General features: G+C 41.8%; 1 protein-coding gene across 1 annotated transcript in view; it reads right to left on the reverse strand.

The window, feature by feature from the left end:
* Positions 1–18,573, reverse strand: part of cep131 (centrosomal protein 131) — a 149,693-nt gene that overhangs the window by 94,593 nt on the left and 36,527 nt on the right. Inside the window, exon 7 of the mRNA XM_072242397.1 lies at positions 10,731–10,956. Coding sequence (XP_072098498.1) covers positions 10,731–10,956 — 226 coding nt within the window. The remainder of the gene's footprint in view (positions 1–10,730; positions 10,957–18,573) is intronic.

Below are 18,573 nucleotides of genomic sequence, written 5' to 3' on the forward strand. Positions count from 1 at the left end.
GTGCAGTGTTATTCCATAATTATCCCAATCCAACTCTGACAAAAGTTAATAGGTTTAGAATTCTACCAGATCAGCAAATGAACTGAGTGTGTACCTACAGTGAATAACAAATGTATCTTAGGAAATTGCCAAGAAGATTACTGTATTTCTGTGTTTATATACTGTTTAGTAACACAAAGAAAAATAATACTGAACTTTTCTGTACATGTTTATTTATTATCATGTAATATCAGACACAAGACATCGTTCTGATGATAAGGGATATGAATGCTAAAGTTGGATAACAAGATGGTAATATTGCCAGGAATGACAGAGGTGAGTGATTCATAGACTGGTGCTGTGTGAATGATCATAGAATAACAAACACATGGTTCGAGCAGCACACAAGAAGATTGTGGACTTGGAGAAAGAGGCGCAGAAGATCAGCGCCGCAGTCAAATAGACTACATCACAATCATCAGTGTTTGAGGAAAGCCATGCAACAGTAGGCATATCCAGGAGCAGACTGTGAGAGTCACTATGTTCCATTGACAGGCAAACTGAAAGTTAAGCTTAGACAGTTAAAGAAGTCTAAGGGTAATGCCAAATTAGACCTGGCTTGCATGAGAGATTCCAACAGGCTGCATCACTGTCTGGTACGGGGGACAGGGGAGGGGCTACTGCACAGGATCTAAAGAAGCTACAGGAAGCTGTAAAATTAGTCAGCTCCATCATGAATGCTAGCCTCTGTAGTATTCACAACATCTTCAAGGAGCGGTGCCTCAGAAAGGCAATGTCCGTTATTGAGGACCCCCATCAGTAGTAGTAGTAGTAGTAGTAGTCATACTTTATTAATCCTGGGGGAAATTGGTTGGACATATCCCAGGACATATCCATTTCTTATTGTTACCATCAGGAAGGAAGTACAGAAGCCTGAAGGAAAACACTCAATGACTCAGGAACTGCATCTTCCCCTCTGCCGTCTGATTTCTAAACGGACACTGAACCCATGAACACTACTTCACTTTTTTATTATTTCTGTTATTGCACTATTTTAAATGTAACTATTTAATATAAATTTATACACTTGCTGTAATTCACTTATTTATTTTTTTCTGTATTTATCATGAATTGCATTACATGCTACCACTAAATTAACAAATTTCATGACATACACCTGTGATATTAAACTAATTCTGATTCGGACATGAAAATGAAATACACTGTAGCAGTGAAGAATAGACATGAAGCTCTGACAGTGGAGAACACACAGTGGAGAAGCCGGCTGAAGTTTAAAAAGGCAGTGTGGATGTGTCTAATGAAGTGATACTGAAAACAAAAAGAAGTGGACGACAGATGAAATTCTGGATCTAATGAAAGAAAGACAGAAAATCATGCCAAAGAACACCAACAAATATATAACCTTGAACAAAGAAATCAAGCAAAGATGTAAGGAAGTCAAAGAACAGTGGATAACTGGAGAATGCGAAGAGGTAGAGAAACTAAAAACTTCTGGCAATATGCACAAGAAGGCACTAAATATTCTACATCTACTGGATGTCTGAAGGTAAAATATGGATCCATACTCATGGAAGAAGCAGATATACAGGCTAAATGGTCTGAATACATTGCTGACTTGTTTGAAGATACAAAAAGAGAGAAGCCAATAATTACTATTATGCAAGCAGCAGTGGGGAAAATGAAAAAGAATAAGGCATTAGGACTGATGGCATTGCTATAGAAATGATTCAAGCACGGAAGATTTTGGGATTGAAAGGTTGACAGATTTGCTGAATGAGTATACGACAGCAGGAAAACACCAGAGGAAATTAACAAGTCAGTATTTATTGCTTTGCTGAAAAAAACATGGAGCAATTGACTGCAAGTTACAGCTCACAACTAGCTTGATGAGTTATGTTGTGAAATTCTTGCTACAAATCATTATGATGAAAGCAAGAGAAAACATGAAACTGGGGATTGAGCAAACAGAGGTGTGGAGAGGCATAAATAACATAACTGGCTTCAACCAGCCTAGCCGTAGAGCCGAATGCAGCCGTGAATGGGCTAATGAGTTAAACCAATTCTTCAATGGGTTTAACAATTGCCCTCCTGTTCATGCCCCCCTCAGCACACCAGTCCAACTGCCGAGGCACCTAATGCTCCCTCAGCACCAACACCTCTCTTCCTCTCTTCAGTTCAACACATGGATGAACAACACAGGCTACCCACTGTCTACATCCCCTCCTTGCCCTGTACCTGCCATCCACATCTCCATATACCAACTGCTGTCGTCTCGATCTTCACCTCCCTCAGCCCCCATCTTCCACCAACTCCCCAGTCACCATGGACTCACCTTCACCACTGAACAGGTAAGGAAGGCTCTGGGGAAACTCAGATATGGCAAAGCATTGGTACCGGATGGTGTGAACCCCACGGCCCTGAAGGAGTGTGCTGAGCAGCTGTGTGGAGTTCTCCAGCACATTTTCAATCTGAGTTTCAGGCTGGAAGGGGTCCCAACTGTGCGGAAACCATCATGTGTGGTCCCAGTACCAAAGAAGGGCCAGCCAAAAGCCTTGAATGTCTATCATCCAGTGGCCCTGACCTCACACATCATGATGACCCTAGGGAGGCTGGTCCTGATTCACCTCCAACCTCCGGCCAGATCATCCCTCAATCCCTGCAGTTTGCCTACCAGGAGCACATTGGAGTCGACGGTGCTGTCATCTACCAGCTGAACAGAACCTACTCCCATTTGGATAGGCAGGGCAGCACTGTGAGGATCACGTTTTTGATGTCTCAAGCGCCTTCAATACCATACAGCCCTCATTGCTGGGGGGAGGGGGGGGGGGAAGCTCCATTCATTTCAGGTTGGCACCTCCATTGTATCCTGGACACTGGACCACCTGACTGGTACAGACTAGTTTGCACGGCTTCAGAGTTGTGTTCAAACATGGCTAGAAGCAGCACTGGGACCCCACAGGGGAATTTATTGGCTCCCTTCCTGCTTACCCTGTATACCTCAGACTTTAGGTACAACACTGAGTCATATCATCTGCAGAAACTCTCTAATGACTCAGCAATAGTTGGGAGGTCAGGAGAATAAATATTGGGCCCTGGTGGAGGACTTTGTCAAATGGTGCAAGCTGAATCATCTGCAGCTCAACGTCAGTAAGACAAAGGAAATGGTGATGGACTTTAGGAAGATTAAGCCTGCACTGCTCCCTGTTACTGTTGATGGTGAGGGCATGGATATGGTGGGAACCTACAAGTACCTAGGGATGCACCTGGATGACAGATTTGAGTGGAGCACCAACATAGAGGCAGTGTACAAGAAGGGCCAGAATTGCCTCTACTTCCTGAGGAGATGGGTGATGCCGACAGGCTTAATAAACTGATTAGAAAGGCTGGCTCTGTTATAGGAGTCAAACTGGACACACTGAAAGCTGTGGTAGAACAATGGACCCTACGGAAAATCCTGGAAATTCTGGACAATGTTTCCCACCCTCTGCAAGCCACCTTTATAACTCCTTTGTTTGCATCTTTGGAAACAGCTCTATTTGCATCTTTAATATCTCTATTTTCCCCTTTCAGGGTTCTTTTAAAGATCCTGACCTGGAGTTACATGCTGACTTTGGTTCTTTACGGGAATGGGACCCACTCTCAGGGTTTCACAGCTGGCTATTATTCGATATGCCAAGGATGCGGCCTAAGAGATTAGCTCGCCTTTGGAGTTCCAGGATCTCGCGTTTCTGGAGACAGGCGGACCGAAGGTCGGTATCTCTGCAGGAATCCAGTGTGTCGTGGGAGACGGAAGATCGAAAGCAGTAAGCTGGTTGCTGGTTATGTGCCAAGAGACCCAAGTTTTTTGGACATAGTGCTCGGAAAAGCAACACAATGGACTTTTAACATCGTAAATCAGTGGGTTGTTTGTTATGTCTCTCCTCTCGCTGTGCAACAGAGACACCTCTTTCTCCCTTATTAGGGAGAGAGAGCGAGCCTGTGGTATGTCGAATACCGGGTGAACAAGTAGTCTTTGGGGTACTACAAGTCTTTGTCTTTGCTGTGGGGTTCTAACATTTAACTGTCATTCATTCTTTGGGGGCATTCCTCTGTTTTCGTGGATGGTTGCAAAGAAAACGTATTTCAGGATGGATATTATATACATTTCTCTGACATTAAATGTACCTTTGAAACCTTTGAACTTTTAGTAATAAGACTTAAGACAACTGCGCTTCTCCAAACAGTGATATATGAGGTCAATCTTACCCTCGGCCTTTAGGCTCTATAATGCGCCAACCTATAGTTGGGGAAGTGATGACCCCCTCCTGTTAGACTGTAACCTATTTTTAACCAATTTTTTATTCCTTCTTACTCCTCTTCTAATATTTGTATATCTGCGCACTTGTAATACTACTGTGACACTGTAATTTGTAAAGTATCTATCTATCTAACTAACTACAAGAAGACTAAATGTTTGGTTGTCACAAATACAGAAATTTGAACTGAAAGTGAGTAATGAAACAATTAAACAAGTGTGGAAGTTCAATTATTTAGGGAGCACGATAACATCTGACGGTAGGGCTGATGTTGAAATTAGGAGGAGGATTGGGGTTGCTGAATGTAGGTTTGAGCAAGATACTAAAGAATGACATAATTTCTTTGGGTATGAAACTCAGAGTGTTGCGGTGCTACGTTCGTTCCACACTAACATATGGAAGTGAATGCTGGACAATATCAAAGCAAAATGAGGGAAGACTCAAAGCTGCAGAAAAGTAATTTTTAAGAAGAATGATGAAAATATTGTGGAAGAACAGAGTGACGAACGAGGAAGTGTTGTGAAAAGCCGGAATAAGAAGAGCGCTGATACCATAAATCAGGAAACAGTAGATGGAATTTCTGGGACACGTACAGAGGAAGAAGCTTGAACATCTTGCAATGACAGGATAAACTGATGGAAGAAACAGTCGCAGTAGACAGTGCATGACGTTCATGAGTTACATAAGGGATGGACAGGCAAAAGTTCTGAAGAGCTTATTAGAACTTCTCAGATTAAAGATAGATGGAAGACCAGGATTGATGACGATGATGATTGCCCGCATCTTATCACATGGCACATAATGATGATGACGAACATCAGATATGTCATATCAGATGAGGCCAGTTTCAGGTGTTTTAGCTTTCTGAGAACAATCTGATTAGAAAAGCTGGCTTCGTTATAGGAGTCAAATTGGACACACCGGAGGCTGTAGCAGAACAATGGACCCTGCAGAAAATCCTGGAAATTCTGGACAATGTTTCTTACCCTCTGCAAGCCACCTTGGCTGAACAGAGGAGCACTTCTAAGAAGAAATCTAAACCCCATAAAACTGGTCTCTTCTCATCTAAAGAGAGATACAGATTAGCTTTATTAGTCACAAGTACATTGAAACATACAATGAAATGCTTAGTCGAGAACCTCCACTCCATCTGTCAAAAGCAGAACTTCCCAGTGGCCAACTATTTTAACTCTTATCCCCATTCTGACATGTTGGTTCATGGCTTCCTCGTCTGCTACGATGAGGCCATTCTCTGGGTGGAGGAGCAGCACCTCATATTTCATTTGGGTAGCCCCAACCTGATGGCACGAATATTGATCAACACACATAAAAGCTGCTGCCCTGCTGCATTCACCAGCAACTTTCATGTGTGTTGCTTGAAATTCCAGCATCTGCAGATTTCCTCATGTTTGCACGAATATTAATTTTGCCTTCTGGTAAAAAAATATTTCCATTCCCCTCCTTTCTTCTTCTTTTCCCCACTTTAGCCTCTTACCTCTTCTCCTTGACTGCCGATCACCTCCCCTGGTGCCCTTCCTTTTTCCCTTTCTCCCATGGTCTACCCTCTTTTCCTATCAGATTCCTTCTTCTCCAGCCCTTTACCTTTCCTACTCACCTGGCTTCACCCATCACCTCCCAGCTTCCCTCCCCCCACCTTTTATTTCTGGTGTCTTCCCCCTTCCTTTCCAGTCCTGATGAAGGATCTTAGCCCAATATGTCAACTGTTTATTGATTTTCATAGATGCTGCCTGATCTAATGAGTTCCTCCAGCATATTGTGCGTGATACAGTGAAAAGCATTGTTGGCATCAAATAAAATCAGCAAGGATTGTGCTGGGCAGCCCACAAGTGTGGCCACACTTCCAGTGCCAACAGAGCATACCCATAACTCATTAACTCTAACCGTGTCTTTCTGGAATGTGGGAGGAAACCGAAGAATCCAGAAGATGCCCAATTGGTACGAGGAGAACGAAGAAACTCCCTTCAGACAGAGAGAGAAATGATACCATGATCCTAGAGCTGCGGTCTAAGGCATTACGCTTCCTGCTACATTACTGTGCCGGCCCCGTGGACAAATTTTAGGTGTTTTAAGCCCATCTCTTTATCAAATCACTTGTACAATTGCAACAAATAAAACATATTTGTTTTATCATGTCTAAAGATAGTTATGACTGTAATTTCCTAAGCTTACAACATCTTGCCGAACACCTGATGGCGTTTGCAACTAAGCGTCTGAATGATCCTCTGGCAAACTAGTATTGCTCAACATAATTAAGCAGTTGTTTGCAAAATTTCCCTTTCAATTAATTACATCAAGGTATGCCATTATTTTCTGCATTCAGAGAAAGTGGTTGGTATTCAGACCCTCAATTCACATTACCAACATTAAAACAAGTTCACGTATTCAAAACTTATGCATATATTTGATACTCAGCACGTAACACTGACAATTGCACACTCACTTCTGGAATTCCACCCACTGAAGAGAATTAACTAAACCCTGAATATGATACTGAGCTTCCAAACAGACATTAGTACCATGCTAAATATTCATTTTTCATGTAGAGTATAAATTTGAGGCAGCATAGTAATGCAATCCAGATAACTTGTACTTTTTCTAGCTGGAGTCAGAGAAACTTTGAGACGACTAGAATAAAAAAGCAAAGATGTAATGCTGAGGCTTTATAAAGCATTGGTCAGACCACATTTGGAGTACTGAGAGCAGTTCTGTGTACCGTATATGGGCATTGGAGAGGGATGTGCTGGCATTGAAGTGGCTTATGAGAATGATCCAAGAAATGAAAGGGTTAATGTATGAGCTGCATTTGATCACTCTGGACCTGCAGTTGCTGGAGGTTAGAAGAATGAGGAGGAATCTCATTGAAACCCATCTAATATTGGGCCGTACCCTCCAAATATCCGGACCTGACTCTCAGTTTTTTTGCACTACCTTACTTTCCATTTTTCTATTTTCTATTTATGATTTATAATTTAAATTTTTAATATTTACTAATTTTTACTATTTTTAATATTTAATATTTGTAATCCAGGGAGCGGAAAGCGCAGAATCAAATATCGCTGTGATGATTGTACGTTCTAGCATCAATTGTTTGGCAACAATAAAGTATAAAGTATAATATTGAAAGGCCAGATAGAGTGGATATGGAGAGGATGTTTCCAATAGTGGGGGAGCCTAGGACCAGAGCGCACAGTCTTAGAATACGAGGACGTTCCTTTAGAACAGAGATGAGGAATTCCTTCAGTCAGCGAGTAGTGAATCTGTGGAATTCATTGCCACAGAAGGCTGCGGAGGCCAAGTCATTAGGTATATTTAAAGTGGAGATTGATAGGTTCTTGAATAATAAGGGTGTCAAAAGTTACAGGCAAAAAGCAAGAGAATGGAGCTGAGAGGGATAATAAATTAGTCTTGATAGAATGGCGGAGCAGACACAATAGGCCAAATAGCCTAATTCTGTTCCTATGCCTTATGGTCTTAGGGATTTGAAATACAGGCAGGGAATACTGAATTTCAGTAGGCACAGAGGTGACACATTATAGTTATCTAGCTCTATGTAGTACAGGCTCTCTACCTAATAAAGTGACCACTAAGCATATGTTCGTGGTCTTTTGCTGCTGTTGCCCATCCATTTCAAGTTTGGACATGATGTGCATTTAGAGATGTTCTTCTGCACACCATGGCCATTCTCCTCTGACCTCTCTCACCCACAGAATTGTCACTCACTGGATGCCCTTTGTTTTTCACACCGTTCTTTGTAAACTGGACTGTGGTGCATGAAACTCTCAGGAGATCAGCAGTTTCTGAGATTACTTAAACCACCCCCTCTGGCACCAAGAAGTATTCTATGATCAAAGTCACTTAGATTACATTTTTTCCTCATTCTAATGCTTGATCTGGTGAACCTGTTGACCATGTCTGCACGTTTTTAGGCACTGAGTTCCCTGATTAGATATTTGCACTAAAGAGCAGATGTATAGGTATCCCTAATAAAATGGCTACTGAGTGTATATACATGAAGTGACAATTTCACCCAAAAACACTGAGCACTCGTCTTTTGAGTCACAAGACAGTGAAAACTGCATTACTGTTCTTGACTGAACTTGTTAGTGTATACAAATCAAATCTTCTCTTACACAATGCCAACACTTATATTTTAAGCTCATTCCATTATCAGAGTAAACGTTGAGCTCATAACTGTGCTAGCTAGTAACTGACTGCTCAACAAGGAGCCAGCCTGGATTCGATGGGCTCAATAGTTTTCTTCACTGCTGTAACGGGACCCCCAGCACCCAGTACATGCTCTCTTCTCACTGCTGCCATCAGGAAGGTAGTATGGAAGCCTTAGGACTCGCACCACCAGGTTCAAGAACAGTTATTACTTCTCAACCATTAGGTTCTTGAACCAAAGGGGATAACATTGACTACAGCTCTGCCTGTAATGCCATCATTCCAAGTAAACTGATTCCTAAGCTCCAGAACCTGGGCCTCAGCACTCAGATCTGCAGCTGGATCTTCAACTTCCTCACAGACAGGACCCAGGCTGTAAAAATAGGGGACAAGCTCTCCTCTACAATCACTCTGAGCACCGGTGCCCCACAAGGCTGTGTACTCAGCCCCCTGCTGTACTCACTGTACACCCATGATTGTGCAGCCAAGTTTCCATCGAACTCAATTTATAAGTTTGCTGATGACTCCACAATTATAGGCCGATTCTCGGGCAACGAAGAGTTTGAGTAGAGAGGAAATTAAGAACCTGGTGGCATGATGCGAAGACAATAACCTATCCCTCAACATCAGCAAGACAAAGGAATTGGTTGTTGACTTCGGAAGGAGTAGCAGACCACACGACCCCATTTACATCGGTGGTGCGCAAGTGGAACAGGTCAAAAGCTTTAAGTTCCTCAGGGCCAATATCACAAATGGCCTGACTTGGTCCAACCAAGCAGAATCCACTGCCAAGAAGGCCCACCAGCGCCTTTACTTCTTGAGAAAACTAAAGGAATTTGGCCCGTCCCCTAAAACCCTCACTAATTTTTATAGATGCACCGTAAAAAGCATTCTTCTAGGGTGCATCACAACCTGGTATGGAAGTTGTCCTGTCCAAGACCGGAAGAAACTGCAGAAGATCGTGAACACAGCCCAGCACATCACACAAACCAACCTTCCGTCCTTGGACTCACTTTACACCGCACGCTGTCGGAGCAGTGCTGCCAGAATAATCAAGGACATGACCCACCCAGCCAACACACTTTTCGTCCCTCTTTCCTCCAGGAGAAGGCTCAGGAGCTTGAAGACTCGTATGGCCAGATTTGGGAACAGCTTCTTCCCAACTGTGATAAGACTGCTGAACGGATCCTGACCCGGATCTGGGCCGAACCCTCCAAATATCCAGACCTGCCTCTCGGTTTTTTTGCACTACCTTACTTCCCCTTTTCTATTTTCTATTTATGATTTATAATTTAAATTTTTAATATTTACTATCAATTTGTACTCCAGGGAGCGCGGAGCACGAAGCGCAGAATCAAATATCGCTGTGATGATTGGACGTTCTAGTATCAATTGTTTGGCGACAAGTATAACTTCACCCAACTTCATCTGTACATTCACTGAAATGTTCCCACAACCTATGGATTCACTTTCAAGGAATCTTCATGTCATGTTTTCCATGTTTATTGCTTATTTATTAATTATTAGTAGTATTTCTTTCTGTTTGCATTGGCAAAGTTTGTTATCTTTTGCACACTGGTTAAATGTCCAAGTTTCTGCAGTCTATCATTGATTATGTTATGGATTTATTGAGTTTGCCTGCAAGAAAATGAAACTCAGGGTTGCATACAGTGGTATCAGAAAGCTTGTGAACCTGTAGAACTTTCTTTATTTATACATATGATCTAAAATGTGATCAGATCTTCACACAAGTCCTAAAACTAGATAAAGAGAACCCAATTAAATAAATAACACAAGAAACATTGTACTTTTTCCATTTATTAATAGAGAAAAGTGATCCAATATTACATGTATTTGTTGGAAAAAGCATATGAACCTTTGCTTTCAGTAAGTGGTATGACCCCCTTGTACAGCAATAATGTCAACCAAATGTTTTCAGTAACTGTTCTGCACATCAGTTTGGAAGAATTTTAGGCCATTCCACCTTACAAAGCTGCTTCAACTCCGGGATGTTGGTGGGCACCTTGCATGGACTGCTTGTTTCAGGTTCTTTCACAGCATTTCTATAGGATTAAGGTCAAGACTTTGACTTGGCCATTCATAAACCATTCTGTTGTTGAATTATTCTTGTCTTTCAGATTAATGTCTTGTTGCATTATCCACCTTCTATTAAGCTTCAGATGATGGACTGCTATCCTGACATTCCACTGTAAAATGCCTTGATAAAATTTTGAATTCATTGCTCTCTCAACAATTGCAAGTTGTCCAGGCCCTGAGGCAGCAAAGCAGCCACAAACCATGATGCTCCTTCCACCAGGCCTCACAGTTGTGATGAGATTTTGGTGTTGGTGTGCAGTTCCCTTCTCCCTCCAAACAGCAGTATTCATTTCTGCCCAAAAGTTCAACTTTTGTCTCATCTGTCCACAGAACATTGTCCCAGAAACATTGTAGAACATCCAGATGGTCCTTTTGCAAACTTGAGATAGAACATAGAAATTTACAGCACATTACAGGCTCTTCGGCCCACAATGTTGTGCCAACCATGTAATCTACTCTACAGACTGCCTAGAATTTCCCTGGCACATAGCCCTCTATTTTTCTAAGCTCCATGTACCTATCTAAGAGGCTCTTAAAAGACCCTATTGTATCTGCTTCCACCGCCGCTGCCAGCAGTGCATTCCACGTACCCACCACTCTCTGTGTGAAGAACTTATCCCTGACATCTCTTCGGTACATAGGAGATTAGAGGGCAAAATTAGGGTACATGGTATTGGGGGCAGAGTACTGACATGGATTGAAAATTGGCTGGCTGACAGAAAACAAACAGTAGCGATTCATGGGTCCCTTTCGGAACCGTAGGCGGTGACCAGTGGGGTACTGCAGGGTTCAGTGCTGGGACCGCAGCTGTTTACAATATATATTAATGATCTAGATGGGGGAATTAAAAGTAACATTAGCAAATTTGCCGATGACACAAAGCTGGGTGGCAGTGTGAAATGTGAGGAGGATGTTATGAGAATGCAGGGTGACTTGGACAGGCTGGGTGAGTGGGCTGATGCATGGCAGATGCAGTTTAATGTGGATAAACCTGAGGTTATCCACTTTGATGGTAAGAACAGGAAGGCAGATTATTATCTAAATGCAGTCAAGTTAGGAAAAGGGGAAGTACAACGAGATCTAGGTGTTCTTGTACATCAGTCACTGAAACCAAACATGCAAGTACAGCAGGCTGTGAAGAAAGCTAATGGCATGCTGGCCTTCATAACAAGGAGAATGGAGTATAAGAGCTAAGAGGTCCTTCTGTAGCTGTACAGCGCCCTGGTGAGACCATACCTGGAGTACTGCGTGCAGTTTTGGTCTCCAAATTTGAGGAAGGACATTCTTGCTATTGAGGGAGTGCAGCGTAGGTTCCCAAGGTTAATTCCCGGGATGGCGGGACTGTCATATGTCGAAAGATTGGAGCGACTGGGCTTGTATACTCTGGAATTTAGAAGGCTGAGAGGGGATCTTATTGAAACATATAAGATTATTAAGGGAGTGGATACGCTGGAGGCAGGAAGCATGTTCCCACTGATAGGTGAGTTCAGAACCAGAGGCCACAGTTTAAGAATAAGGGGTAGGCCATTTAGAACGGAGTTGAGGAAAAAAGAAAAAAGAAAAAAGAAAATCCATCATCCAGAGAGTGGTGGATGTACAGAATGCTCTGCCCCAGAAGGCTGTAGAGGCCACGTCTCTGGATGCTTTCAAGAAAGAAATGGATAGAGCTCTTAAAGATAGCAGAATCAAAGGTTATGGGGATAAAGCAGGAACTGGATACTGACTGTGGATGATCAGCTATGATCAAAGTGAATGGCAGTGCTGGCTCGAAGGGCCAAATGGCCTACTTCTGCACCTATTGTCTATTGTCTACTGGTACCTGTTAACAAGCACCTTAAAGCTATGGCCCCTCGTGTTAGCCATTTCAGCACTGGGAAAAAGACTCTAGCTATCCACATAATCAACGCCCCTCATCATCTTGTTCACCTCTCATCCTCAGTCACTCCAAGGAGAAAAGGCCAAGTACACTCAACCAACACTCATAAGGTACGCTCTCCAATCCAGGCAACATCTTTGTAAATCTCCTCTGCACTCTCCCTATAGTATCCACATCCTTCCTGCAGCGAGGTGACCAGAACTGAACACAGTACTCCAAGTGGGGTCAGACCAAGGTCATATATAACTGTAACAATACTTCACAGGTCTTGAACTCAATCCCATGGTTGATGAATGCCAACACACCATGCGCCTTCTTAACAACACTGTAAACCTGCGCAGCAGCTTCGAATATCCTATCGACAGGGACCCCAAGATCTCTCAGTTACTCCATCCTGCCAAGGGTCTTACCATTTATATTATATTCTGTCTTCAAATGGACCTACCAAAATGAACCACTTCACACTTATCTGGGATGAAGTCCATCTGCCACTTTTCAGCCCAGTTCTGCATCCTATCGCTGTCCCACTGTAACCTCTGACAACTCTTCAGACTATCCACAACACCCCCAACCTTTGTGTCATCAGCAAACTTACTAACCCAGCCTTCTAATTCCTCATCCAGGTCATTTATAAAAATCACAAAGAGGAAGGGTCCCAGAACAGATCCTTGCGGAACACCTTTGGTCACCGACCTCCATACAAAATACAAACAATCTACAATCACCCTTTGCTTTCTGTGGGCAAGCCAGTTCTGGATCCACAAAGCAAGGTCTCCTTGGAACCTATGCCTCCTTACTTTCTGAAGGAGCCTTGCATGGGGAATCTTATAACACGACATCCACTGCTCTACCTTCAATGTGTTTTGTTACTTCCTCAAAGAATTCAATCAGGCTCGTAAGGCACGATCTGCCCTTGACAAAGCCATGCTGACTATACCTAATCAGATTATGTCTCTCCAAATGCTCATAAATCCTGCCTCTCAGGATCTTCTCCATCAACTTGCTCACCACTGAAGTCAAACTCACTGGTCTATAATTTCCTGAGTTATCTCTACTCCCTTTCTTGAACAAGGGAACAACATTTGCAACCCTCCAATCCTCTGGTACTTCTTCCGTCCCTATTGATGAAGGAAAGATCATCGCAAGAGGCTCAGCAATCTCCTCCCTTGCTTCCCACAGAAGAGTGGGGTATCCAGTCCCGGTGACTTATCTAGCTTAATGCTTTTCAGAAGCTCCAGCACATCCTCTTTCTTAATGCTCAAGCGTTTCAGTCCACTGTAAGTCATCCCCGCAACTGCCAAGGTCTTTTTCCCTGGTGAATACTGAAGTAAAGTACTCATTAGGTAACCTCTGCTACCTCCTCCCACTCCATGCACACATTTCTACTATTGCACCTGACTGGTCCTATTCTCAAGCCGCTCATCCTCTTACTCTTCACATACTTGTAGAATTTCTTGGGGTTTTCCTTAATCCTGCTCACCAAGGCCTGCTCATGGCCCCTCCAGTGCTTGGTCCATTGCTGTTCATTTTGTATATGAACGATATATGTATGGTCTCTCAGACATTAAAATGTATGTTATTTGCTGATGATTTTGTATATTTTGTAGTGGGGAACATCTGAAACAACTTTTGGATGCAGTGGAGAAAGAACTAAAAATTATAAAGAAATGGTTTGATACTAACGAGTTATCACTGAATCTAAATAAAACTAAATTCATAATATTTGGAAACCATGTACCAAACTCACATAGTAAACTTAGAATAAATGATGTTGAAATTGATAAGGTATCTGAAACAAAATTTTTTGGAGTGGTAATAGATAATAAATTAAGCTGGAAACCACATATAAATTATGTCAAAGCAAAAATGTCAACATCTATTGTAATACTGTACAAAGCACAAAACTTCTTAAATCAGGAATCTTTGTATACATTATACTGTTCATTTAGAGTCCCATACTGAGCAGAGGTATGGAGAAATACATACAAAACAAATACAAACTCAATTTTTCTACTCCAAAAGTAAGTCATACCAATTGTAAATAAGACAAGTTATTATGAGCCAACCAATCCACTATTTATTCAACTAAACACTTTAAAATTCAGAGATTTCATAATTTTAAAATAATACAAATTATGTATAAAGTAAAAAATGGACAGCTACCACAAAGTATCCAAAGGTTGTTTAAAATGAGAGGAAGTCAACATGATTTGAGAGGAACATGTATATTTCAAAAACAAAGGATAAGAACAAATGTAAAAAATCATTGTATTTCAGTCAGAGGGGTGAATCTATGGAACAGTTGTAGTGAGAATTTAAAAACATGCACAAGTTTAAAAAATTATTTAAAAATAATTTAATGAACAAATACAAAATACATGATTTAAAATGAATGGGAGTAATGTAAATAAATGATACATGATACTTGGAATTGGATTTTGTGTTAAAAGATTATGAAATTTTTTGTTTTGATGTTATGATTGACGCCAAATATGTTGTTGTATTACTAAGAGGGATAGGTAATAATAAGCTGTAGTTTCGGCCAACACTCTTTCAGTCTGTTTTAAAGAATATCTATGTTTTTTTTGTTGTAATTTTGTCTTATGAAATCATTATTGACAATGATGTTTTTTGTTGTTTGTACTGACCAAAATAAATTTCATTCATTCCTAATTCCATTCTTAAGCTCCTTCCTAGCAACCTTGTAATTTTCCAGAGCTATAACAGTACCTAGTTTCTTGAACCTTTCATAAGCTTTTATTTTCATTTTCTACATACTTCGTACATTTCCCAATACCAGGTCAAGTACAGCCTCTCCTCTAGTTCGCTTATCTACATATTGCATCAGGAAACCTTTCTGAACACACCTAACAAACTCCACCCCATCTAAACCCCTTGCACTCAGGAGATGCCAATCAATACTAGGAAAGTTAAAATCTCCCATCAGAACAACCCTACTATTATTGCACCCTTCCAGAATCTGCCCCTCGATATCCCTGTTACTTTTGGAGGGGCTATAAAAGAGACAGTAGAGTTATTGCCCCTTTCCTGTTTCTGACTTCCACCCACACTGACTCAATAAACAATCCCTCCATGACTTCCTCCTTTTCTGCAGCTGTGAAACTATCCCTAATTAACAATGCCATGCCCCCACTTCTTTTGCCTCCCGCTCTGTTCTTTTTGAAACATCTAAAGCCTGGTACACTCAGCAGCCATTCCTGCTCCTGAGACATCCAAGTTTCTGTAATGGCCACAATGCCACAGTTCCATGTATTGATCCACGCTCTAAGTTCATCCACCTTGTTTATGATACTCTCTGCAATAAAATAGACACATCTCAAACCATCAGGCTGAGTGCATCTTTGCTCTAACATCTGCCGATCCTTCTTCAAAAACTCCCTACAAGCTGTGTCTACTTGTGCTCCAACCTCCCCATCCTCTGCCTCTTCACTTCAGTTCCCACCCCTCTGCAAATCTAGTTTCAACCTTCCCCAATAGCATTGGCTAACGTCCCAACCAGGATCCCTCCCCAGTAGCACTGGCAAACCTCCCGACCAGGATATTGGTCTCCCCCCCACACTGCCCCCCTCCTCGGATTCAAGTGCAACCCATCCTTTTTGTACAGGTCATACCTGCCCCAGAAGAGGTCCCAATGATCTAAAAATCCGAATCCCTACACCCACTCTAATCCTTCAACCACACATTTATCCTCCACCTTATTCTATTCCTATACTGTCACGTGGTACAGGCAGCAATCCCACAATTACTACCTTTGAGGTCTTGCTTCTTCGCTTCCTTCCTAACTCCCAGTATTTTGCTTTCAGGACTTCCTCCCTTTTTCTACCTACGTTGGCATGCAAAAGTTTGGGCACCCCTGGTCAAAATTTCTTTTATTGTGAATAGTTAAGTGAATCGATGATGAACTGATCTCCAAAAGTCATAAAGTTAAAGATAAAACATTCTTTTCAACATTTTAAGCAAGATTAGTGTATTATTTTTGTTTTGTACAATTTTAGAGTGGAAAAACGAAAGGAGCACCATGTGAAAGTTTGGCCACCCCAAGAGATTTGAGCTCTCAGATAACTTTTACCAAGGTCTCAGAACTTAAATAGCTTGTTAGGGCTATGGCTTGTTCACAATCATTGTTAGGAAAGGCCAGGTGATGCAAATTTCAAAGCTTTATAAATACCCTTTCTCGTCAAAACTTGTCCCAACAATCAGCAGCCAAGAGCTCCTCTAAGCAACTGCCTAGCACTCTGAAAATTTTCAATCTCCAATCTTCCATCCTTGGACTCACTTTACACCGCACATTGTCGAAGCAGTGCTGCCAGGATAATCAAGGACATGACCCACCCAGCCAACACACTTTTCGTCCCTCTTCCCTCCGGGAGAAGGCTCAGGAGCTTGAAGACTCGTAGGGCCAGATTTGGAACCAGCTTCTTTCCAACTGTGATAAGACTGCTGAACAGATCCTGGTCCGGATCTGGGCCATACCCTCCAAATATCCGGACCTGCCTCTCGGTTTATTTGCACTACCTTACTTTCCATTTTTCTATTTTCTATTCATGATTTATAATTTAAATTTTTATATTTACTAATTTTTACTATTTTTAATATTAATATTTGTAATCCATGGAGTGGGAAGCGCAGAATCAAATATCGTTGTGATGATTGTATTGTTCTAGTATCAATTGTTTGGCGACAATAAAGTATAAAGTAAAGTAAAATAAATTAAAATAAATGATGCCCACAAAGCAGGAGAGGCTACAAGAAGATAGCAAAGTGTTTTCAGGTGGCCGTTTCCTCAATTCGTAATGTAATTAAGACATGGCAGTTAACAGGAACAGTGGAGGTCGAGGTCTGGAAGACCAAGAAAGCTTTCCGAGAGAACTGCTCGTAGGATTGCTAGAAAGGCAAATCAAAACCCCAGTCTGACTGCGAAAGACCTTCAGGAAGGTTTAGCAGACTCTGGAGTGGTGGTGCACTGTCCTACTGTGCAGCAACACCTACACAAATATGACCTTCATGGAAGAGTCATCAGAAGAAAACCTTTCCTGCAGCCTCACCACAAAATTCAGCGTCAGAAGTTTGCAAAGGAACATCTAAACAAGCCTGATGCATTTTGGAAACAAGTCCTGTCGACTGATGGTTAAAATAGAACTTTTTGGCCCCAATGAGCAAAGGTATGTTTGGAGAAAAAAGGGTGCAGAATTTCATGAAAAGAACACCTCTCCAACTGTTAAGCACGGAGGTGGATCGATCATGCTTTGGGCTTGTGTTGCAGCCAGTGGCATGGGGAACATTTCACTGGTAGAGGCAAGAATGAATTCAATTAAATACCAACAAATTCTGGAAGCAAACATCATACCGTCTGTAAAAAAAAAGCTGAAGATGAAAAGAGAATGGCTTCTACAACAGGATAATGATCCTAAACACACCTCAAAATCCACAATGGACTACATCAAGAAGCGCAAGCTGAAGGTTTTGCCATGGCCCTCACAGTCCCCCAACCTAAACATCATCGAAAATCTGTGGATAGACCTCAAAAGAGCAGTGCATGCAAGACGGCCTAAGAATCTCACAGAACTAGAAGCCTTTTGCAAGGAAGAATGGGCAAAAATTCCCCAAACAAGAATTGAAAGACTCTTATCTGGCTACAGAAAGCGTTTACAAGCTGTGATACTTGCCATAGGGGGTGTTACTAAGTACTGAACATGCAAGGTGCCCAAACTTTTTCTTTGGGCCCTTTCCTTTTTTTGTTATTTTGAAACTGTAAAAGATGGAAATAAGAAAGTAATCTTGCTTAAAATATTAAAGAAATGTGTCATCTTTAACTTTATACCTTTTGGAAATCAGGTCATCTTTTACTCACTTAGCTATTCACAGTAACATAAATTTTGACTGGGGTGCCCAAATTTTTGCATGCCACTGTATGCTATTGGTACCAATATGTACCACGAGTTCCGGATGTTCACCCTCCCATTTCAGGGTATTGTGGACGCGCTCAGCGACATCACAAATGCTGGCACCTGGGAAGCAAACTACCATCCTGGTTTCTTTTTCACGTCCACAGAACCGCCATCTATGATGTGCAGCAATGTTTTTCTTGGAGAGCAGTGG

Source organism: Mobula birostris, chromosome 24, assembly GCF_030028105.1.
Source record: "Mobula birostris isolate sMobBir1 chromosome 24, sMobBir1.hap1, whole genome shotgun sequence".
Classification (NCBI taxonomy): Eukaryota; Metazoa; Chordata; class Chondrichthyes; order Myliobatiformes; family Myliobatidae; genus Mobula; species Mobula birostris.